General features: G+C 42.7%; 1 protein-coding gene across 1 annotated transcript in view; it reads right to left on the bottom strand.

Annotated features, from left to right (window-relative positions):
- Nucleotides 1–1,483: 1,483 nt before the first annotated feature.
- The window catches only part of CEP78 (centrosomal protein 78), a 174,163-nt gene continuing 150,903 nt past the window's right edge, over nt 1,484–24,743 (bottom strand). Inside the window, exons 15-16 of the mRNA XM_075828324.1 lie at nt 19,180–19,324; nt 1,484–3,394 (exon numbers count right to left, since the gene is read on the bottom strand). Of these exons, the coding sequence (XP_075684439.1) occupies nt 3,107–3,394; nt 19,180–19,324 (433 nt within the window). The 3' untranslated portion in view covers nt 1,484–3,106. The remainder of the gene's footprint in view (nt 3,395–19,179; nt 19,325–24,743) is intronic.

The following is a 24,743-nucleotide window of genomic DNA, read 5'->3' as shown; positions in this document are numbered from 1 at the left end:
CAGGTACCTTAAAAAAAAGGCTTGTGAAATTTTCTTAAAAATAATAGAAATTGCTGTTTATGTTCTAAGCCTTATAACGTCCAAGAAAAATAATAGAATGTTCAAAAAACGATGCCAATGTAAAGTAGACATATGGTAAATGTGAACTATTCACTATTTTGGGTGGTATAACCATCTGTTTTACAAGCAGATGCATTTAAATTCAGAAAAATTAAATTTTTTCTAAATTCTCTCGAAATTTTGCAATTTTTCACAAATAAACACTTAATATATCGACCAACTTTTACCACTAACATAAAGCCCAATGTCTCACGAGAAAACAATCTTAGAATCGCTTGGATATCTTTAAGCATTCCGAAGTTATTACCACATAAATTGAAATAAGTCAGATCTGAAAAATGGGCTCGGAGCTTAACCCCTTCCCTCCGCAGCCATTTTTCGGATTTTCACTTTTGTTTTTTCCTCCCCACCTTCCAAAACTCGTATTTTTCCATCAATATTGCCGTATGAGGGCTTGTTTATTGCGGGACAAGTTGTAGATTTTCACAGCACCATTTTTTGTACCATATAATGTAGTGGGAAACGAGAAAAAATATATATATATATGTGGGGTGGAATAGGAAAAAAACAGCAATTCCTCAATCCATTGGGTGATTTTGTTTTTACGTCGTTCACCGTACCGTAAAAACAGCATGTTAACTTTATTCTGCGGGTCAATACGATTACAGCGATACCAAATTTATATCGTTTTTTTTATGTTTTACTACTTTTACAAGGAAAAAACGGATTGTTAAAAATAAAATTTGAGTTTTGTCGCCACATTCTGAGAGCCATAACATTTTTATTTTTCTGTCGATTTAGCCGTGTGAGTGCTTATTTTTTGCGAGGTGAGCTACAGTTTATATTGGTACCATTTTGGGGTATGTGAGACTTTTTGATCACTTTTTATTTCATTTTTTGTGGGAGAAGGGACCAAAAAACAGCAATTCTGATGTTTTTAATTTTTTACGGCGTTCACTGTGCGGACTAAATAATGATATATTGTAATAGTTCAGACTTTTACGGACGCGTTGATACCAGTTATGCTAGCTTTTTATTTTTTTCACATTGTGCTTGAGGGAAAATGAGAAAAGGGGGGTTTTTTGAGCTTTTAATTTTTTTCTTGTTATTCGATCGGTATTAAACGCGGCATTTAATGGGTTAAACAAGCGGGATCGCGCTCTAATGGGATCCCGCTCGTTACCCGGAAGTGTCGGCTGTAAAACACAGCCGACACACTCGCTCTATGGAGCGATCTCAGCCCGTGAGCCCGCTCCATATTCCCCCACCCGGAGTGCGCCGTATATATACACGGCGGATGTCGGGAAGGGATTAAGGCCCAAACTAGGCTGCGTCCTTAAGGGGTAAATGTAAAATATAAAAAAATTTACCATTTTTCTGCCAATCTACCGATAAATAAGCAGTCAGTTCTAGAATTAGGGTTTTAAACTTTTATTTTCATGCTTGGAAAATTTAAACAAAAAAACATTGCCTCTGGCCATCACAATTGTATTCCTAACGGAATATTTTTGCACTGCTTTCACATACTTCACTCATTCAGTCCCCAAAAACATCAATACATTCAGTTGCGCTTTCCAAACTGTCTAAAAGTTTGATTTGTTTCTATGTTTCTGAAGCATGTTTCTGATACCTTAATGTAAAACATAAAATTTTTTAACATTTTTCTGCCAATCTACTGATAAATAAGCAGTCTGTTCTAGAATTAGGGTTTTAAACTTTTATTTTCATGCTCCTCATTTGTAAGACCAACTATAGGATAATGGAAGGATACGACCTGGGTGATTTCAGCGGAACCCCTCAGCGGAAATGAATGGTGATGTGAATACACCCTTACCAACAAGTTTGCAGGGCAAAATGTTGGCATTTTTGGTTCTCTACTGTTCATCCCTGCAATGTATAACTGGAATGCTCCTGCAGATAACTTCCCTATTGTATTAACTACAAAAGCTCTACAGTAGCTTTATTCTTTCAAATTTTTGGCTTGGCATCCTTTTAGACTTAAAGGGGTTATCCCAGAATCAGAGATCTTTCCTTAAACCTCTGTACCCTTTTAACTACTTTAAACATATTGTAAAATGACCTCAGAAGTGATTTTTTTTTCTTTGTTTTTGCTCTTCGGGTCCCGGTTCCGCTTGCTTGATTTAATTTGTAAACTGGGCATCCTGCAGAGCAGCACTGGTGACTGACGTTTTACAGTTAGAAACTAAAATTCCCGCAAGCCACTGGAGCAGCTGCTTAAGTCAGTGGTAGGAAGTGGGTCTTGTCTACTTTGCTTCACAGCCAGTTATGGTTAAATGCATTGGTGAACTCAGGGTGGCTGCAGAGCCGCTTCTTTTGTCAGCTACGGTATGCTGCAGTTCAGGGCTACCCTCCTCTACAGCCTGTAAATACCACTACTCTATGCCTAGGCATACAGATAAAATGCTATGGAGCCTAAGCACGTTTATAAACGGTTGTACCACATGGTCACACTGCTTACAAATTTTTAAATTGGTCATGCAGCCTCTGCATTAAACTGCAATGGTGGCTGCCAGTGCGTCAGGGCAACATCTAGTGGTGATGGCAAGATTCTGATTGTTTGTTTTCCTCCAATCATATAGAGAACAATGGGATTCTGTTATGATCCTGATTACACTGAAATATGCCCCTACCTTGGTATGCCACATATGATGGGTTATTTTGGGAGGTTAAAACTTATTATGCATTCATTTTTAAAAATTTGTTATATTTGTTAAATTTGTTATATTTGCAGAGATCAATGATTTTTAAAAATTAGTACCATGGGGCAGGATTATAATTGTGGGAATACCCCTTTAAGCGCTTTAAATTTGACCCACCGTGTTTGCCCCCTACTGACTAAAGGTTATCTGGAATGTATGATTCTACACTGGCATCAGAAAAAAGTGAAGCTTTGTACCTATTTTGATTTCCTTGATCGGGATGAGCTCTGCTTGTTCCTGTTGAGAGGCTTATTTTTGAAAAATGTTTGACGCTTACCACTAGCTGATTTCTTAGAACTACTACTACTAGGATAACTTTTTCTACTTCAGCTAGAATCTGATGCAGAGCACTCGCTACCAGCACTTTTATTGTCACTCAGGTTGGATTTTATCAAAACATCTGTATCTTTGGTACTTTTCTGTTCAGAAGAAATCCTGCTGTTCCTGCATGCCTCTACATCCTTTAAAGAAAGATCAAGACCAAGTACTTCTTTGCTCTTTTCACTGGCATGAATTTCATCAGATACACAAGGTAGAGGATTAGCTGTTGCACTCGCTGTATAGGATCTCTTTAATGAATCTGAGGGAGCAATTTCTGTATCTCTGCTGTTAGCCTAGAAATAACACAAATTAAATGTAGTACAGAAGAAAAACAATCTAGATTTAGGTATGTAAAAGGAGAAATTTATATACAGTATACATCAGTACTGTGCATAAGTTTTAGGCAGTTCTGGAAAAATGCTGCAAGGTAGGAATGCTTTTAAAAATAGAAATGTTAGTTTTTTTTTAATCAAATAACAAAATACAAAAGGGATTGAACTGAATAGAAATCTAAATCAAATAAAAATTTGGTGTGACCACCCTTTGCCTTGAAAACGGCATACATTTTTCTAGGTACACTTGCAGTTTTTAAAGGAAGTCGGCAGGGAATTTGTTCAAAACATCTTGGAGAACCAACCACAGATGTGGATGCAGGCTTCCTCAAATCCTTCTATCTCTTCATGTAATCCCAGATAGACTCGATGATGTGTTGATCAGGGTTCTGTTGGGGCCATATCATAACTTCCAGGGCGCCTAGTTCTATACGCTGAAGGTAGTTCTTAATGACATTGGCTGTTTGGGATTCTTGAGCTGCAGAATAAATTTGGAGGCAATCAGATACCTCCCTGATGATATTGCATGATGGATAAGTATCTTCCTGTATTTCTCAGCATTGAGAACAACATAAGTTCTTATGTTTTTGTGCATAGTTAAGGCTTTTTGGCCGCAATTCTTCCATGAAGACCAGTTCTGGCCTGACTTCTCCGAACAGTAGACGGGTGTACCTGGGTCCCACTGGTTTCTGGCACTGCTGGACATCTTCCGATTTCAAATGAAGTAAGCATGATGTGTCTGAGCTGCGGCACGTACCACTGCGTCTACGGTCCTCAACGTTACCCATTTCTTTGTGCTCCTTCAAAAGAGCTTGAACAGCACATCTTGAAACCCCAGTCTGCTTTAAAAGCTTTCCCTGGGAGAGATCTTGCTGATGCAGTATAACTACCTTGTGTCTTGTTGCTGTGCTCAGTCTTGCCATGGTGGACCTGTGACATGAAACGGTCTTCCACATCCTAACCTTTGTAGCAGAGTTTGGCGGTTCCTTACCCAGTTTTAAACCTCCTACACAGCTGTTTCTGTTAATGACGGTGTTTCAACATACATATGAAAATGATGATCATTATCACCTGTTTGGTATAATTAATCATACACCTGACTATAATCCTACAAAATCCATGACTTTGTGCAAGTGTACCTAGAAGACTTGATGCTGTTTTGAAGCCAAAGGGTGGACACACCAAATATAGATTTTCTCTCTTTTGTTCATTCACTTTGTATTTTGTTAGCTGATAAAAAAAACAACAACTATTATTAACACTTCTATATATGAAAGCATTGCTACTTTGCAAAAGTTTTAGGCAGTTGTGGAAAAAAGCTGCACAGTGCGGGGTATATATATATATATATATATATATATTTAAATATTGTAGCTATTTTGTTAAAATAATTTTATTATGTTATTTTGGAGGCACACACTTTATTCCTGCATAGTCTGTGTAGACAGGGCAGGATGGTGTGTGTGTGTGTGTGTGTGTGTGTGTGTGTGTGTGTGTGTGCTTTATTGAAGCTACAGTGAGGCCGGATTCAGACTAACGTGTTTGGCGTCCGTGCCGGCCACGTGGTATTCACGCGCCTCGGGGCAGTGCAGACAGTCCTTGAGTTTTGTGCAGCGTGAGTCCGCTGCGTAAAACTCACGACATGTTCTATGTTTTGGCGTTTTTCGCGCATCACACACCCATTGAAGTCAATGGGTGCGTGAAAATCACGCATGCCCCACGGAAGCACTTCCGTGGTACAAGCGTTGTTCACGCAATAACAGTAAAAGAATGAATGTAAACAGAAAAGCACGAAGTGCTTTTCTGTTTACAAACATCCAAACGGAGTGTCATAAAGATGGCGGCTGCGCGAAAAGCACGCAGCCGCGCATCCATATGAACAGGGCACACGGAGCTGTAAAGTGCCTTTTGCGCACGCAAAAACCGTGGCATTTTGCGTACGCAAAACGCAGCGGTTTTTGCGTACGCAAAACGCCACGGTTTTTGCGTGCGCAAAATGCTGCGGTTTTTGCGTGCGCAAAATGCTCACGTTCGTCTGAATCTGGCCTGAATGGGAGAAAAAGGAGTATTGCCATCTCAAACATTTATGGCATCGCCACAGTGAGGTGGTCGACACTATTAAGTGGAGAATGAACGGAAAGGTGGCATGCTTGGTTAGCTGTATCCGTAACTCCCAGAGAAGTGGATGGAGTGAGCCGTGCGGCCACCTCTCTATTCATTCTCAGCCTGGATGCAGGGGCTGCCTCAGTAGGCGGGACAAGGGTTAGGGGGGCCTCGTTCTCCTGATCCTTAGGAGAACTTCTGGGACCTACCACCTCTGGAACCTACAATCCTACTTCTGGGACCCGCACCGATCAGACATTTATGCCATAAATGTCTCAGATGGGAATACCCCTTTAATTGTCAGAGAAATGTCAATAAACTGATACTTTTGGAGTACAGCCCCAGAGACCATAACGTGACAGTGTGCTCTATTGGACAGTGTAAAAAAAACTGGAATATTTTTTGGATTGTTTTTATATGAAGATTTATATAACAAAAAAAGTTAATAATAAAATACAAATATGTAATTTCCGGATAATACACCCCGTTTTAAGACTAGGTCCACCTTCACAACTAAATTTTTGTGGGGGTTTAGAATTTTCTTTTTATCCCTGTAATCACTTGGAGCCTTAAAGGCCATCTCTAACTTCTCAATCAATTTCTTTTCATTATCCCAATGAATCTAAAATAAAAACAAAACAATTAAGCAACTTCCTATTGTTTTCTTACTACAGTTCCTATGCAGACTTCTGTATCTCCATGGTAACAGACATCAAACCAACTATGTGTAGTCTGATCCTGCAGTGAATCTACCTTTTAGCTGTCCTCTATTTTAGTTAGGTTAGCAAAAATTAGTTGATAAATAAAAGTGGGTGACTGCAGGATCAGACTACACAGGGTTTGATTGTTGACTTTTACCATGGAGATACATACAGTCGGTCCCTAAGTAATTGGCCAGTGACACAAATTTCATAATTTAGCCCCTGAAAACCACCGTAATGATTTTGAAACAAATCAAGATGTAAATGTAAGTGTAGACATTCAGTTTTCATTCAAGAAGTTTAACAAAAATATTGCATTAACCGTTTAGGAATTACGGTCATTTTCACAAGCGCCAAAGTAATTTAAAGGGGTTATCCAGGTCCTTAAAATTGATGGCATTGGGAGATAGGGCATTTTGTTTCGACGGGCCGTTTTATAAAAAAAAAAACGCGACTCTATAGAAAAACAGCTTCAAAAACGGCTGTAAAAAACGCGAGTTTGCTTAAAAAAACGGATGAAAATCAGGAGCTGTTTTCCCTTGAAAACAGCTCCGTATTTTCACACATTTTTTGCGAAGCGTATGAACATAGCCTCAATATGCGGTATAAAGAGGTGTCAATGCAAGTAAAGAAATCCATCAGTAGTGTCACGTAGGATTCGTGGACCCACCGTGCCGTTCCGCCTTGGCGGTATGGCAGCTGGCCAACAGGGTGCAGGTTAAAGTCTATAGTTCATATAGGGTACCTGTGGCAGCTCGGACAGTAGCACAGCAGGCTCGGCTAGGACTAGGCAGCAGGCAGACGTCAGACGTGGTGAAGCAGGACAGGCGTGGAATACAGCACAGCATGGCACACGACCAGGATAGCACAGGATACAGGAACAGGAATACACTAGGAGACCATCGCATAGACAAACATAGGGTACGACAACAACGCTCAGGCATAGAAGCAAGGGGCTGAACCCCTCTTATAGTCCAGGGAGTCATGGGCTGGTGGTTCATCAAAATCCGACGTGCGCGCTACCCCTTTAACAGCGGGCACGAGCGTGCTTGCGCACCCTACGGGATCCGGCTGAAGTGAGTGGAAGCGACTCCTGAGGAGAGGAGGAGACTGAGGCAAGCGCTCGCCGACTCGTGGCTGTGGCTGTCATGGGGAGAGTGGAACTGACGGCCTGCAGCCACGGACAGAACAGTATCCCCCGCTTACGCCCCCTTTTCTTGGGTCCAGAGCGAGAGAAACTTCTTCAGAAGAGTAGGAGCATTGATGTTCTCATCTGGCTCCCAAGACCTCTCTTCAGGACCAAACCCCCTCCACTGCACCAAATAAAAAGTCTTTCCTCTCACTTTCTTGGTGTCCAAGATCTCCTTAACCTCAAAGGTGTCTGAAGGACTGCTGGAGGCAACCGTAGGGCTAGGAGTCTTGGTATAGCGGTTCAGAACCACCGGCTTCAGGAGGGAGACATGGAAGGAGTTGGGGATCTTGAGGGTAGGAGGCAGCCGAAGCTTGTAGACGACAGGGTTGATTTGCTGCAGGATCTCGAGGGGCCAAGGAACCTGGGAGCAAATTTGCATGATGGCACCTTCAGTCGGATATTCCTAGAAGACAGCCAGACCCTCGTGCCAGGAAGAAATTGAGGAGGTTCTCTGCTCCTTGTGTCAGCCTTCCGTTTCATGCAGTCGACTGCCATTAGGATGGAGGATCAAGTGTGTTGCCGGATCTGCAGGAAGTCTCTAAAAGCGGAGTCAGCCTCTGGTACCTCGGAAGTATCGGGCAGCGGGAGACGAATTTGTGGGTGTTGGCCGTAGACAATGAAGAAGGGTGTATTCCTTGGGGACTCGCTGGTGTAATTATTATATGAGAACACAGCCCACGGTAGCAGCTGCACCCAGTCATCATGCTGCTTGGAGATGAAGTGGCGTAGGTAGTTCTCCAAGATCTAATTGATCCTCTAGACCTGACCATTGGACTGAGGATGGTAGGCTAAGGGAAAAGTCCAACTTCACACCGAGGAGTCCGCAGAGGGCTCTCCAGAACTTTGAGGTGAACTGAAACCCCCGATCAGACACAATATGCTGCGGCAAGCCGTGTAGGTGGAAGATGTGTAGGATGAACAGATTGGCCAGCTGAGGAGCAGAATGAAGACCGGTCAGAGGAACGAAGTGGGCCACCTTAGAAAATCGATCCACCACCACCCAGACCGTACTGCATCCGGCAGAGGCAGATTCGTAATAAAGTCCATAGCTATATAATGCCAGGGAGAATTGGGCACAATGGCTGGAGATGACCAGCAGGTCTGTAGTGAGCGACCTTGTTGGCTGCACATACTGAACAGGAAGAAACAAAGTCCATAATGTTCTTGGGAAGCGTGGGCCATCAGAAATGACGAGCAATCAGATCCTGGGTCTTTCCGGACCGCCGCGTGATCTGCCAGTCTAGAGGAGTGTCCCCAGCGGATGATTCTTCCACAATCAGCCAGGCGCAGAAAAGTCCTCTCTGAAGGAATGTCCCCAACTTGCAGGGTATTGACAGAGACAATGCAAGACGGATCAATAATGTTCTGTGGAATCTCCATGGTGTCTTCAGTCACGGAAGACCTGGACAAGGCATCGGCCCTCACATTCTTGTCGGCCGGGCGATAATGGAACTCAAACTGGAACCTGGTAAAGAACAGTGACCACCTGGCCTGACGAGGGTTTAGATATGGTTCTTATGGTCCGTAAAAATCAGGATGGGATGAGCTGCGCCCTCTAGTAGAGGTTTCCATTCCTCCAGAGCCAATTTGATGGTTAGTAACTCCCGATCCCCAATCAAGTAGTTATGTTCTGCGGAAGAGAAGAGCTTAGAAAAATATCCACATACCATTGACTTGCCCTTAGAGCCTCTCTGAAACAGGAGTGCACCAACACCGACAGAGGATGCGTCCACCTCCAACGATAACTGTAGAGAGACGTCTGGATAATGGAGGATAGAGGCCGATGTGAAGGTACTCTTTTGGCTATTGAATGCGGACTCTGCCTCAGGAGTCCACACCTTAGCGTTCATGCCCTTCTTAGTGAGGTTAGAGATAGGAGAAGTCTGTGAGGAGAAGTTTGGAATAAACTGTCTGTAGAAATTGGCGAATCCCAGAAAGCGCTGTATGGCCCTCAAGCCTTAAGGGCGTGGGACATTCCAGGACACACTTTACCTTTTCAGGATCCATCTCGAGACCTCGATTCGATGTAGCCCAGGAAGGTTAGAGCATCTTTTTCAAACACGCACTTCTCCAACTTAGCATACAGACGATTCTTACTTAACCGCAGCAAAACGTGACGGACATGTCTCTGATGCGTCATAGGATCTGGAGAAAAAAATCAAGAGGTTATCAAGGTAGACTACTACACAAACATAGAGGAGGTGGCGGAAAATGTCATTAAGAAACTCCTGGAAGACCGCGGGAGCATTACACAGGCCGAAGGGCATTACTAGATATTAATAGTGTCCATCACGTGTGTAAAATGCAGTCTTCCATTCGTCACCCTGGCAAATCCGGACTAGATTGTAAGCCCCACGCATGTCTAGTTTGGAAAAAATCTTGGCACCACGTATACGATCAAACAGTTCTGAGATCAGTGGCAACGGATATTTATTTTTCACCGTGATCTGGTTGAGACCTCGGTAGTCAATATAAGGATGAAGAGAACCATCCGTCTTTTTGACGAAGAAGAACCCGGCTCCTGCCGGGGAGGAAGACTTCCGTATGAAGCCCCTCTTCAAGTTATCTTTCACATAGCCGGACATGGACAGAGTCTCTGGCAAGGAGAGAGGATATACCCTACCACAGGGAAGGGATGCACCAGGAATCAGCTCGATAGGACAGTCATACGCCCGATGTGGAGGCAATGTTTCCGCCTCCCTCTTGCTGAAGACGTCCGAAAATGCAGCATAATGACCCGGCAATCCTGCGAATGACCGAGGCAGCGAAGGCTGAACCGAACTAATCTGCACCAGGGATAGCCTGGACACTCAGGGCCCCACTGGAGTACCTCTCCAGAATTCCAGTCCAGAATCGGGGCATGTAGACAGAACCAAGGCAGGCCCAGCAACACAGGGTTAACGGCTTTGGATAGGACATAGAACGAGAGAAGTTCGGAATGAAGAGCTCCCACTTGGAGCCTCAGCGGCTTGGTCACAGGTATAACTGGGTCTTGCAGGGGTAGTCAATTTACAGATGCAACCATCAACGGCCTCTCCAGGGGGGTGGTGGGTAATTGAAGATCCATCAGGTTTCTACGGATGAAATTAGCAGCGGATCCAGAGTCCAGATACGAAGAGACCTGATATGTTCTCTCGCCGGACACTATGGTCACTGGTATGGACAATTTAGACTAAAGTCCTTTCTTACCCAAGGTTGTCTCTCCTAGCAACCCTAGGCTTTGGGATCTTTAGGGACACAGACGCACAAGATGGTAACCGAGGCTGCAATATAGACAGAGTCCAGAAGTGCGTCTGCGTTGTCTCTCCTGCGTGGATAGCTTACACTGGTCCATCATCACAGACTCCTTAGGAGGGTCGACATCTGAGGACAACAGGGGTTGCTGCAAAGTAGGGACCAGACTAGGAAGGCCTCCCTCCCGACGTACCTCTTGGAGGCATTCTCGGATCCGCATATAAATCCGGGCGGACAGAAGGATGAGGTCATCCAGGGTAGACTGTAGATCTCGAGCGGCAAGTTCGTCCTTAATTTTAGGAGACAGTCCATGCCAGAATGCAGCTACCAGGGCCTCATTGTTCCATAACAGTTCTCCCACCAGGGTACGGAAGAGGATGGCGCACTCGCTCACGGAGGTGTCTCCTTGGCATAGGTAAATCAAGGAAGCCGCTGCAGATGAAACCCGTCCAGACTCCTCAAACACCATGCGAAAAGTCCGGAGGAAACCCTGGAAGTCACGGGTCTCTGGTCCTTGTCTCTCCCAGATAGGGTTCGCCCATGCAAGGGCCTTGCCAGTGAGTTGATGAAAGCGACCCTTGCGCCATCAGACGAAAATGTCCTAGTATACAGGCTGAAGTGGATATGGCACTGGTTCAAAAATCCACGACAGGTACTTGCGTCTCCATCATAGCGGTCAGGAAGTGGCAAAGAAAAACGCGGGTCAACACTGTCAGGAGGTGTAGTAGGAGGAACGGCAGCTTGTGTCTCTTGCCGACGTGCGAGAATGTTCAACGCCTGGAGGAATTGGTCCTGTCGAGACCGGAGATCCGTCCGCATCTCCTGTGACGTTGTCATGGTCTTGAATCGACCAGCGGGGTCCATGGCCTGAGCATACCGTCACATAGGGTTCGTGGAACCACTGGGCCGTACCACCTTGGCGGTATGGCAGCTGGCCAACAGGGCGCAGGTTAAAGTCTATAGATCGTATAGGGTACCTGTGGCAGCTCGGACAGTAGCACGGCAGGCTCGGCTGGGACTAGGCAGCAGGCAGACGTCAGGCGTGGTGAAGCAGGACAGGCGTGGAATACAGCACAGCACGACTCTGGCTCAGCACGGCACAAGACCAGGATAGCACGGGATACAGGAACAGGAACACACTAGAAGACCATCGCATAGACAAACATAAAATACGACAACAACGCTGAGGCATAGAAGCAAGGGGCTGAACCCCTCTTATAGTCCAGGGACTTATGAGCTGATGCTCGCCGACTCGTGGCTGCGGCTGTCATGGGGAGAGTGGAACTGACGGCGCGCAGCCACGGACATGACAATTAGGCTCAAACTAATCATATCTTTCAGAAATAACAGAAACTTTAGGAGTGGCCAAATCATCAATTTGGTACATTTTTGAAAAGGAATGAATGAACTGGCGAGCTCAGAAACACCAAAAGGCCTGAAAGACCACAGAAGATAACTAAAGTGGATGATCGCAGAATTCTGTCATTGGTAAAATAAAACAAAGACCATCACAACATCTAAGGCTTCGTTCACATCTGCGTTGGAACTCCGTTCATGCGTTCCGTCGGTGCTTTCTGTCAAGGGAACTCATGAACGGAATCCAAACTGAAACAAACGGAAACCATAGGTTTCTGTTTGCATCACCATTGATTTCAACGGTGACAGATCCGGGGCAAATGGTTTCCATAGGTCACCGTTGTTTAAAGAGGCTCTGTCACCAGATTATAAGTGCCCATCTCCTACATAATCTGATCGGCGCTGTAATGTAGATAACAGCAGTGGTTCTTATTTTGAAAAACGATCATTTTTGAGCAAGTTATGAGCAATTTTAGATTTCGTTTCTTAAAGACCAACTGGTCATTCACTTCTCATTGTTCCATCCCAGCTTCTTTCACTGCACAATCACACTGTGCTGTGGATCATGCTGGGCTGGAACAATGAGAGTATGACACTGATTGGTCACTGATTGGTCAGCCTCATACACTTCTTTACAACACCCACTTGGTCAAAAGTAAAAACATGCCCAATTGATCTAAAACCCCTTAACCCCTTAGTGACCAGCCCATTTTAGGCCCTAATGACCAAGCTAATTTATTCGTTTTTCTATAGTCGCATTCAAAGAGCTATAACCTTTTTATTTTTTCGTCTACATAGCTGTATGAGGACTTGTTTTTTGCGGGATTAGTTGAGCTTTTTAATAGCACCATTTTTGGGTACATATAATTTTTATATTAACTTTTATTAACCTTTTTGGGGGGGATTATAAAAAAAACCTGAAATTCCGCCATTGTTCTATGCGTTTTTAAATTGACGCCGTTCACTGTGCGACGTAAATAACATGTTACCTTTATTCTATGGGTCGGTACGATTACGGCGATACCACATATGTAGAGGTTTTTTTATGTTTTACGACTTTTGCACAATAAAAACACTTTTGAACTAAAATTATTTGTTTTTGCATCGTCGCTTTCCAAGAGCCGTAATTTTTTTATTTTTCCATCAATGTAGTGATTTTTTGGGCTTGTTTTCTGCGGGACGAGACGTAGTTTTGAATGGTACTGTTTTGGGGTGCGTGGGACTTATTGATTCATTTTTATTATGACTTTTTTGGGGGGCAATGGAAAAAAATTGCAATTTCGCCATGGTTTTTTGCATTTTTTTTTTACGGTGTTCACTTTGCGGTTTAAATTACATATTAACTTTATTAATGGAGTCATTACGGTCGCGGCGATACCACATATGTGTACTTTTTTTTTTTTTTTTTACACTTTTACTAAATAAAACCACTTTTTATGGAAAAAAAATGGATTTATTTTTTTACTGTACTTTTTATTAATAATCTTTATTTCACTTTGATGACTGATTTTATTAGTCCCACTAGGGGACTTTACTGTGCGATATTCCGATCGCTGCTATAATGCTCTGGTATACTTCGTATACCAGAGCATTATTGCCTGTCAGTGTAAATCTGACAGGCAATCTGTTAGGACGTGCCTCCGGCACGTCCTAACAGGCATATGTCCAGGGCAGACCTGGAGGCTTTTATCAAGCCCCCGGCTGCCATGACACCCCATCGGAGACCCGCGATTGCATTCGCGGGCCGCCGATGGGTGACAGAGGGAGCGCACTCCCTCTGTAAACAAAGTTAAATGCCGCGGTCGCTATTGACGGCGGCATTTAACGGGTTAAACGGCCGCGATCGAAGTAAACTTCGATCGCGGGCGTTGGAGCAGGAGCTCAGCTGTCATCAGACAGCAGAGCCCCGGCTCCTGCCTGCACGGGAGACTCGTGCAGGACTTAGACTAGGCTGACGTGAAAAGGCGTCAGCCTAGCCTAAAGCCCATTAGTGACCGACGTAAAAAGGCGTATTAGTGGTCACTAAGGGGTTAAAGGGAATGTGTTGCCAGCAAAACATGTTTTTTTTTTTTTAGTTAAACAGTTAGTGTATAGGTGATTAAACATTGTTCTAATTTTTTTATTTTTTTTTCACGAGTCAGGAAATATTATGAATTGGATTCAATTTATAATATTTCCCAGCACTGGTCACTAGATGGAGCCATTCCCAAAATTGCAGCATTGCATGTGGTAAAGCAACCACATTGCTTTATGCTGCAAAATTGGGTAAAAATCCCTCGCTCTAGTGAGCTCTCAGAATCCCCCCCTCCTTTATCCTGGCTAGTGCCGGGAGAAACGAGGGGTTTGAACGGTCTAACCTCCTACACTGTGTGTCGCCATTTTTTGAGCTAACACACAGTGTAGTAGGTTTACATACAGTAGTAAACACACACAAACACGAACATACATTGAAATCTCTTACCTGCTCCAGTCGCCGCCGCTCCCTCCGGTCCATCCGCTCCGTCTGCTGCCGCTGCTCCATGTGCACAAGTCAGGAAGCCGCGACCGGAAGTAGTAATCTTACTGTCCAGCCGCGACTTCCGGTCCACAGGAAAATGGCGCCGGACGGCGCGCATTTCAAATTGAACTTTGCGGGAGCGGCGCATGCGCCGTTCCCACACAGCGGCGTACACGATAGTGGATGGAACGGGCCCCGTTCGCAGTCCCTATGGGACTGGAGCTGCCGTATTCCATGTCTGTATGTGTCGTTAATCGACACATACAGAAATGGAAAAAAAAATGGCAGCCCCCATAGGGAAGAAAAAGTGTAAAAATAAAAAAAAGTAACACACAAATTAATCCAAACGTTTTTAATATAGCACTAACATATTAAAAAAAATTTGGGGGTCACACTGTTCCTTTAATGACCAGCCTATTTTAAACCTTAATGACCAAGCCATTTTTTACGTTTTTCCATCGTCGCATTCCAAGAGCTATAACTTTTTTATTTTTGCGTCGACATAGCTGTATAAGGTCTTGTTTTTTGCGGGACAAGTTGTACTTTTTAATTGCACCATTTTGGGGGACATATTATTTATTGATTAACTTTTATTAACTTTTTTTTGGGGGGGTAATAGAAAAAAAACTGACATTTCGCCACTCTTTTCCGCGTCTTAAATCAACGCCGTTTACCGTGTGATATAAATAACACAATAACTTTATTCAGCGGGTTGTTACGATTGCAACGATACCAAATTTGTATAGTTTTTGTATGTTTTACCATTTTGGAGTAGATGCGACTTTTTGATCACTTTTTATCACATTTTTTTTAAAGTCAGGATTCACAGAAAACCGCCATTTTTCCATAGTTTTTTACATTTTTTACGGCGTTCACCGTGCGAGTTAAATAATGTAATACATTTATAGTCGGGGTCGTTACGTACGCAGCGATACCAAATATGTGTAACTTTTTTACTTTATTTTGGTTTTTTAATAGTAAAGCATTTTGTAAGGGGAAAAGGTGGGTTTTTCATTTTTTTTTAAAATTAACTTTATTAAACTTTTTTTTTACCTTTTTACTAGTCCCACTAGGGGACTATAATATGCGATTCTCCGATCGCTATTATAATACACTGCAATACTTTTGTATTGCAGTGTATTACTGCCTGTCCATTTAAAACGGACAGGCATCTGCTAGGTCATGCCTCCGGCATGATCTAGCAGGCATTCGCTCCAGGCAGACCTGGGGGCCTTTATTAGGCCCCCGGCTGCCATTGGAGACACAGACACTCGGCGATCGTATCACCGGGTGTCGGTGGGAGAGAGGGAGCTCCCTCCCTCTCTCCAAAACCACTCAGATGCGGTGCACGCTATTGTGCACCGCATCTGAGGGGTTAAACGGGTGAGATCGATACTTATATCGATCTCACATGGCAGAGCAGGGACGCCCCCAGCCCTCAGCTACCTCTAGCAGCTGAGAGCATGGAGATTTGACTGCAGTGCCATAAAAAGGCATATGCATCAGAATAAAGCCCATTAATGGCCGCCGTTAAAAGGCGTATTGGCGGTCACTAACAGATTAAGAAACTAAATCTAAAATAGCTCATAACTTGCTCAAAAATGATCGTTTTTCAAAATAAAAACCACTGCTGTTATCTACATTACAGCACCGATCCGATTATGTAGGAGATAGGGCATTTATAATCTGGTGACAGAGCCTCTTTAAGGGTTCCGTCGTTTTGACGGAATCAATAGCGCAGTCGACTACGGTATTGATTCCATTAAAACGACGGAACCCTTAAACAACGGTAACAAACAGAAACCATTTGCACCGGATCAGTCTCCATTGAAATCAATGGTGATGCAACCGGAAACCTATAGTTTCCGCTGGATTCCATTCATGGGTTCCCCTGACAGAAAGCTCAGATGGAACCCATGAATGGAGTCCTAACGCAGATGTGAACGAAGCCAAGTCAAGAACACTCACGAGAAGATAGGAGAGTCATTAAGTCTACACTAAAGAGAGACTTTCATAAATGTAAATACAGATGATTTATCTCAATATGCAAACCACTAGTAACACTCAAGAACATAATACCGCATTCGACTTTTCTTTTGGACAAATTAAACCAAGATGAGCTTGTACCAGAATGACAGGAAGAGAAAAGTATGGGCAAGGAAAGGAAGGGCTCATCTGTGCTGTTACTTTTTTTTTTTTTTTCCTTCGATGGAGCTGTGTGAGGGCAATGACTATGCAATCTCTAGATCGCTTCTTTAACCCCTTCCATACATAGCCATTTTTGGGATTTTAATTTTCTCCTCCCCACCTTCCAAAAGACATAACTTTTTTATTTTTCTATCGAAGCGGTATGAGGGCTTGATTTTTATGGGACGAGTTGTATTTTTTCATGGCACCATTTATTGAGCCATATAACGTACTAGGAAACTGGAAAATAATTATTTGTGAGATAGAATGGAAAAAAAACAGCAATTCCTGAATTTTTTGGGGGTTTCGTTTTTACGGACTTCACCGTGCAGTAAAAATGACATGTTAACTTTATTCTCGGGGTTGATAAGATTACGGCTATACCAAATTTATATAGTTTTTTTATGTTTCACTAGTTTTACAAGAGAAAAACGAATTGCTAAAAATAAAATTTGTTGTGTGTCACCATATTATGAGAGCCATAACTTTTTTATATTTCCGTCGATTGAGCAGTATTAGGGCGTTTTTTTTTTTGCAAAGCGAGTTGTACTTTCTATTGGTATAATTTCGGGGTATATGTGAATTTTTGATCACTTTTTAGGTAATAATTTTTATTTTATGGCGTTTACCGCATGGGTAAATTATGTCATATTGGGATAGTTCGGACTTTTACAAACACAACGATACCAGTTATGTTTTAGGTTTTTTTATATTGCTTTTGGATGAAAATGGGAAAAGGGGAGTTTTTAGAACTTTTAATGTTATATATATATATATATATATATATATATATATAAAAAAAACATATATATATATATATATATATATATATATACATATATATACTAATGTATTGTAGTATATTGTGATTCTGACAGGTACCTATTAAGCCCTGCCGGATGGCACACCTGAGAGCCTTCATTAGGCCCCCAGGCTGCCATGACGACCATCGGCACCCCGCAATCGTGCCGCGTATAGCCGACACGTTCGTTCTATGGAGCGAACTCAGCCTGTGAGCTTGCTATATACTTTCCCACCCGACCTCTGCCGCGTATGTTAGGAGGGGGTAAATACATTACAATACTTCTGTATTACAGTGCATTATGCCTTCCGAGCCTATTGCTGACAGACATCCTTTGTTATAGCAACCCATCGACACACCGCAATCGCATCCTCGTTGGGCTGACAGGGGGAGCCCTCTTTCTTTGTCTAACCACCTAAATGCTGCGGTCGCTATTGACCGCAGTATATATAGGATTAACGGCTGAAATCTGACATAGCTTTGACCCCGGCCGTTGCACAGGGTGACAGCTATATGTTACTGCTGATAGCGCAGGCTCAGCTGATGAGTCTGTGCCATCACTGCACAATACATGTAAGGTGGTCGCAAGAACGACTCGCCAGCGGCACCGTACATTTATACCACAGGACATTAAGGCAAATTAATTGAATATTCTTCAATGGCCAAATCAGTCTCCTGACCTTAACCTGATTAGTATGTGAAAAACATGCTCAAAGACAAAATATGAAGGCAAAAAGCAAGCACAAGCATGCAGCAACTGAAGGCTCCTGCAGTAAAGGTCTGGCAACGCATCTCACAGGAGGAAACCCAGCATTTAGTGATGTCCATGATTTCCAGACTTCTGGCAGTCATTGACTGCAAAGGATTTGCATCCTAGCATGAAAAATAATCCTTATATTTATAATTGTTAGTTTGTCCAATTACTTTTGATACTGTGAAAATGGAGGGACTATGTGAAAAATGGCTGCGCTTCCTATACGGATAATGCAATATTTTTTTGTTAAACCCCTTGAATTAAAGCTGAATGTCTACACTTCAGTTCGATCTTGATTGCTTTGTTTCAAACCCATTGTGGCAAAGTATGCAGTCTAAATAAAGACAATTGTGTCACTGTAAAAATACTTCTGGACCAGACTGTAGTTCTGCATAGGAGCTGTAGAAAGAAACCATAAGGACATTTTTTAAATCAAGACTATTTTCAAAGTTGCTCCATTTTTTATTTAAGATGTTTTGGCTAAAATACGAAAAATTGGTTGTGAAGGTGGACATACTGTAACTTTTAGGGCCCCAATGTTATTACAGGGATAAAAATATAAACCCCAAGCTAAAACAGAAGTAAATGACACAATTGCAGTCTTAATTAAAATACAGCAGCATGTCTTCCATAAGTAATCTTTTGGACATAAGCATTTGATGTTTCCTCTATCCCTGTCCTCATTTTCCCTTAGTATTCATAAAATAAGCAAAAGAGAAAATGTGACAAAAACCGAATCGTGTTTGATGCAATATAACATGACATCCAAATGACAAAAGTAAATTTTAGTTCATCACGCAAACAGTGTAACAGACTACTAGGTGTGTTTGAGTTAAAAGCAAACAATTATAAGAAATTAACTGAATAAGCAAATAGTAGATTTTACAATGACAAACAGACTCTACATAGTTGATAATTACCTGGTCAACTAAGTAGGTTCTTTGCAGGTGGAATATCTCAGATGAAGGTTGTTGAGCACTTTCAATGGTAGAAGACAGCTGAGGATCCCCAGGTATGGCAAAGTCTGACTGATCAATGCCAGCCAAACTAACAAGCTGTCCCAACCTTAAAACATAACATCTCAATGGTTATTACTCCTGGATGCAAAGTATGTGCTGCGATAATATAAAGATTAAAAAAAGGACTTAAAGAGGCTCTGTCACCAGATTTTCAAACCCCTATCTCGTATTGCAGCAGATCGGCGCTGCAATGTAGATAACAGTAACGTTTTTGTTTTTTCAAAAACGAGCATTTTTGGCCAAGTTATGAGCATTTTTATATTTATGCAAATGAGCCTTTCTTAAGTACAAGTGGGCGTGTTTAAAGTGAAGTACAAGTGGGCGTGTATTGTGTGTGTACATCTGGGCGTCTTTACTTGTTTTACTAGCTGGGCGTTGTGAATGGAAGTGTATGATGCTGACGAATCGGCATCATCCACTTCTCTTCGTTACCACCCAGCTTCTGGCAGTGCACAGACACACAGCGTGTTCTCGACAGATCACGCCGTGACGTCACTTCCTGCCCCAGGTCCTGCATCGTGTCGGACGAGCGAGGACACATCGGCACCAGGAGACAGAGGCTAAAGTTGATTCTGCAGCAGCATCAGCGTTTGCAGGTAAGTCGATGTAGCCTGGTGCCGATGTGTCCTTGCTCGTCCGACACGATGCAGGACCTGGGGCAGGAAGTGACGTCACAGCGTGATCTCTGGAGAACACGCTGTGTGTCTGTGCACTGCCAGAAGCTGGGTGTTGACGAAGAGAAGTGGATGATTCGTCAGCATCATACACTTCTATTCACAACGCCCAGCTAGTAAAACAAGTAAAAACGCCCAGCTGTACACACACAATACACGCCCACTTGTACTTAAGAAAGGCTCATTTGCATAAATATAAAAATGCTCATAACTTGGCCAAAAATGCTAGTTTTTGAAAAAAAACACGTTACTGTTATCTACATTGCAGCGCCGATCTGCTGCAATACGAGATAGGGGTTTGAAAATCTGGTGACAGAGCCTCTTTAAAGAGGATCTGTCACCACATTATAAGTGGCCTATCTTGTACATGTGATCGGCGCTGTAATGTAGATTACAGCAGTGTTTTTTATTTAGAAAAACTATCATTTTTCACAGAGTTATGACCTATATTCGCTTTATGCTAATGCATTTCTCAATGGATAACTGGGCGTGTTTTATTTTTTGACCAAGTAGGCGTTGTACAGAGGAGTGTATGACGCTGACCAATCAGCGTCATACACTTCTCTCCATTCATTTACACTGCAGATAGCGATATAGCTATATCGCTTTGTGCAGCCACATAAACACACTATAACATTACTGCAGTGTCCTGACAATGAATATACATTACCTCCAGCCAGGACGTGATGTATATTCAGAATCCTGACCACTTCTGTAGCGTCTCTGTGAGACTACAGCACAGCACAGCACAGCGAGATCTCGCTGTAAATGACAGTTTACAGCGTAATCTCGCGAGACTACGCCTGCTGTGCTGTAACTCACAGACAAGTGCAGAGAAGTGGTCAGGATTCTGAATACACATCACGTCCTGGCTGGAGGTAATGTATATTCATTGTCAGGACACTGCAGTAATGTTATAGTGTGTTTATGTGGCTGCACATAGTGATATAGCTATATCGCTGTCTGCAGTGTAAATGAATGGAGAGAAGTGTATGACGCTGATTGGTCAGCGTCATACACTCCTCTGTACAACGCCCACTTGGTCAAAAAGTAAAACACGCCCAGTTGTCCATTGAGAAACTCATTAGCATAAAGCTAATATAGGTCATAACTCCGTCAAAAATGATAGTTTTTCTAAATAAAAAAACACTGCTGTAATCTACAGTGATGGAAATAAGTATTTGATCCCTTGCTGATTTTGTAAGTTTGCCCACTGTCAAAGACATGAACAGTCTAGAATTTTTAGGCTAGGTTAATTTTACCAGTGAGAGATAGATTATATTTAAAAAAAAAACAGAAAATCACATTGTCAAAATTATATATATTTATTTTCATTGTGCACAGAGAAATAAGTATTCGATCCCTTTGGCAAACAAGACTTAATACTTGGTGGCAAAACCCTTGTTGGCAAGCACAGCAGTCAGACGGTTTTTGTAGTTGATGATGAGGTTTGCACACATGTTAGATGGAATTTTGGACCACTCCTCTTTGCAGATCATCTGTAAATCATTAAGATTTCGAGGCTGTCGCTTGGCAACTCGGATCTTCAGCTCCCTCCATAAGTTTTCGATGGGATTAAGATCTGGAGACTGGCTAGGCCACTCCATGACCTTAATGTGCTTCTTTTTGAGCCACTCCTTTGTTGCCTTGGCTGTATGTTTCGGGTCATTGTCGTGCTGGAAGACCCAGCCACGAGACATTTTTAATGTCCTGGTGGAGGGAAGGAGGTTGTCACTCAGGATTTGACGGTACATGACTCCATCCATTCTCCCATTGATGTGGTGAAGTAGTCCTGTGCCCTTAGCAGAGAAACACCCCCAAAACATAATGTTTCCACCTCCATGCTTGACAGTGGGGACGGTGTTCTTTGGGTCATAGGCAGCATTTCTCTTCCTCCAAACACGGCGAGTTGAGTTTATGCTAAAGAGCTCAATTTTAGTCTCATCTGACCACAGCACCTTCTCCCAATCACTCTCAGAATCATCCAGATGTTCATTTGCAAACTTCAGACGGGCCTGTACATGTGCCTTCTTGAGCAGGGGGACCTTGCGGGCACTGCAGGATTTTAATCCATTACGGCGTAATGTGTTACCAATGGTTTTCTTGGGGACTGTGGTCCCAGCTGCCTTGAGATCATTAACAAGTTCCCCCCGTGTAGTTTTCGGCTGAGCTCTCACCTTCCTCAGGATCAAGGATACCCCACGAGGTGAGATTTTGCATGGAGCCCCAGATCGATGTCGATTGACAGTCATTTTGTATGTCTTCCATTTTCTTACTATTGCACCAACAGTTGTCTCCTTCTCACCCAGCGTCTTACTTATGGTTTTGTAGCCCATTCCAGCCCTGTGCAGGTCTATGATCTTGTCCCTGACATCCTTAGAAAGCTCTTTGGTCTTGCCCATGTTGTAGAGGTTAGAGTCAGACTGATTAATTGAGTCTGTGGACAGGAGTCTTTTATACAGGTGACCATGTAAAAGCTGTCTTTAATGCAGGCACCAAGTTGATTTGGAGCGTGTAACTGGTCTGGAGGAGGCTGAACTCTTAATGGTTGGTAGGGGATCAAATACTTATTTCTCTGTGCACAATGCAAATAAATATATATAATTTTGACTATGTGATTTTTTTTATATAATCTATCTCTCACTGGTAAAATTAACCTAGCCTAAAAATTCTAGACTGTTCATGACTTTGACAGTGGGCAAACTTACAAAATCAGCAAGGGATCAAATACTTATTTCCTTCACTGTACATTGCAGCGCCGATCACATCATGTACAATATAAGGCACTTATAATGTGGTGACAGAGCCTCTTTAAAGGAGACATATTAAAGAAAACGTGAAAAGTCCTTTAAAGGGGTTGTTCAGGTTGGGGGCTGTTTTTTCTACTGATGACCTATCCACAGGATAGGTCATCAGTATATGATCAGTAGGGGAACTCGCACCGATCAGCGGTTCCGGCTACCTCCAGGCACCGGAAGCTATGCAGGGGTCGGTGGAACAAACAGAAGGCTCTGACCACTGTTTAGCGGAAGTGCTGGGTTACTGAAGCTCTGCTCCTGTTCGCTATACAATGGTAAGTGCCTTCTACTTTTGGCGCCCAATATCTGTATAAAAAGCAGCCAGAAACCTGCACAAAACCTGTATTTTTTTTTTTATGTATTACTTGTATGTGGAGAGAAGACTCTAGTGACAAGATGTCCCCTTCTGATTTCTGTCAGGTACAATGCTGCCAAGGAGACCCTCTGTAAATTAAAGAGGCTCTGTCACCAGATTTTGCAACCCCTATCTCCTATTGCAGCAGATCGGCGCTGCAATGTAGATTAGAGTAACGGTTTTTTTTTGTTTTTTTTTTAAACGAGCATTTTTGGCCAAGTTATGACCATTTTTATATTTATGCAAATGAGGCTTTCTAAAGTACAACTGGGCGTGTTTAAAGTTAAAGTACATCTGGGCGTGTATTGTGTATGTACATCTGGGCGTTTTTACTTGTTTTACTAGCTGGGCGTTGTGAATAGAAGTGTATGATGCTGACGAATCAGCATCATCCACTTCTCTTCACAACGCCCAGCTTCTGGCAGTGTACAGACACACAGCGTGTTCTCGAGAGATCACGCTGTGACGTCACTCACTTCCTGCCCCAGGTCCTGCATCGTGTCGGACGAGCGAGGACACATCGGCACCAGAGGCTACATTTTATTCTGCAGCAGCATCGGCGTTTGCAGGTAAGTCGATGTAGCTACTTACCTGCAAACGCTGATGCTGCTGCAGAATCAACTGTAGCCTCTGGTGCCGATGTGTCCTCGCTTGTCCGACACGATGCAGGACCTGGGGCAGGAAGTGAGTGACTTCATAGCGTGATCTCTCGAGAACACGCTGTGTGTCTGTGCACTGCCAGAAGCTGGGCGTTGTGAAGAGAAGTGGATGATGCCGATTCGTCAGCATCATACACTTCTATTCACAACGCACAGCTAGTAAAACAAGTAAAAACGCCCAGCTGTACATACACAATACACGCCCAGTTGTACTTTAACGTTAAACACGCCCAGTTGTACTTTAGAAAGCCTCATTTGCATAAATATAAAAATGGTCATAACTTGGCCAAAAATGCTCGTTTTTAAAAAAAACATAACGTTACTCTTATCTACATTGCAGCGCCGATCTGCTGCAATAGGAGATAGGGGTTGCAAAATCTGGTGACAGAGCCTCTTTAAAGTCGCTAAGTACATGGATGTCCCCACATATACACACATATCATTTACAGTTTGTACCAGGTAGAAAGTAGACATTCTTGTTTTTGGTGGCTTGAATGCCCTGGTAAGCTTTCACTTGACAGAAATCAAGAGTCTCTCACAAGTGGAGCTCTAGGCATGTAACTTAAAGTAATTATATCACAGCTTGGAAACAAGAAGTTATTTTTACATTAAAGGGCTTTTTCTAATTTATTAATTTTTTTTATAAATATAATTTTTTATTGTCGATTTAAATAACAAAATATTTCATGCTTAATAACACACAAAAAAAAACCGAAGAAAACGTTCAAAGTTAATCAACAAAATATTATGTAGTATAGACACTTTCCCAAAAGTCAATGCTGGAAAATCAACAGTCACCCCCTAAAACCCTGGAAAATATCACGTAGAGAGGGGAAAGATAGAGAGAAAAATAAAATAAAAGAAAAAGATTATGTATATATATTTATATAATGAAAAAAAAAAAAAGATAACATTACTCCTCAAACTACTAACACATTTTAACTGGTTGCCGACACAGGACGAGTATGCACGTCCTGAG

The sequence above is a fragment of the Rhinoderma darwinii genome, chromosome 1 (assembly GCF_050947455.1).
Source record: "Rhinoderma darwinii isolate aRhiDar2 chromosome 1, aRhiDar2.hap1, whole genome shotgun sequence".
Classification (NCBI taxonomy): Eukaryota; Metazoa; Chordata; class Amphibia; order Anura; family Rhinodermatidae; genus Rhinoderma; species Rhinoderma darwinii.
This window is presented reverse-complemented; position numbering and strand designations above follow the sequence as displayed.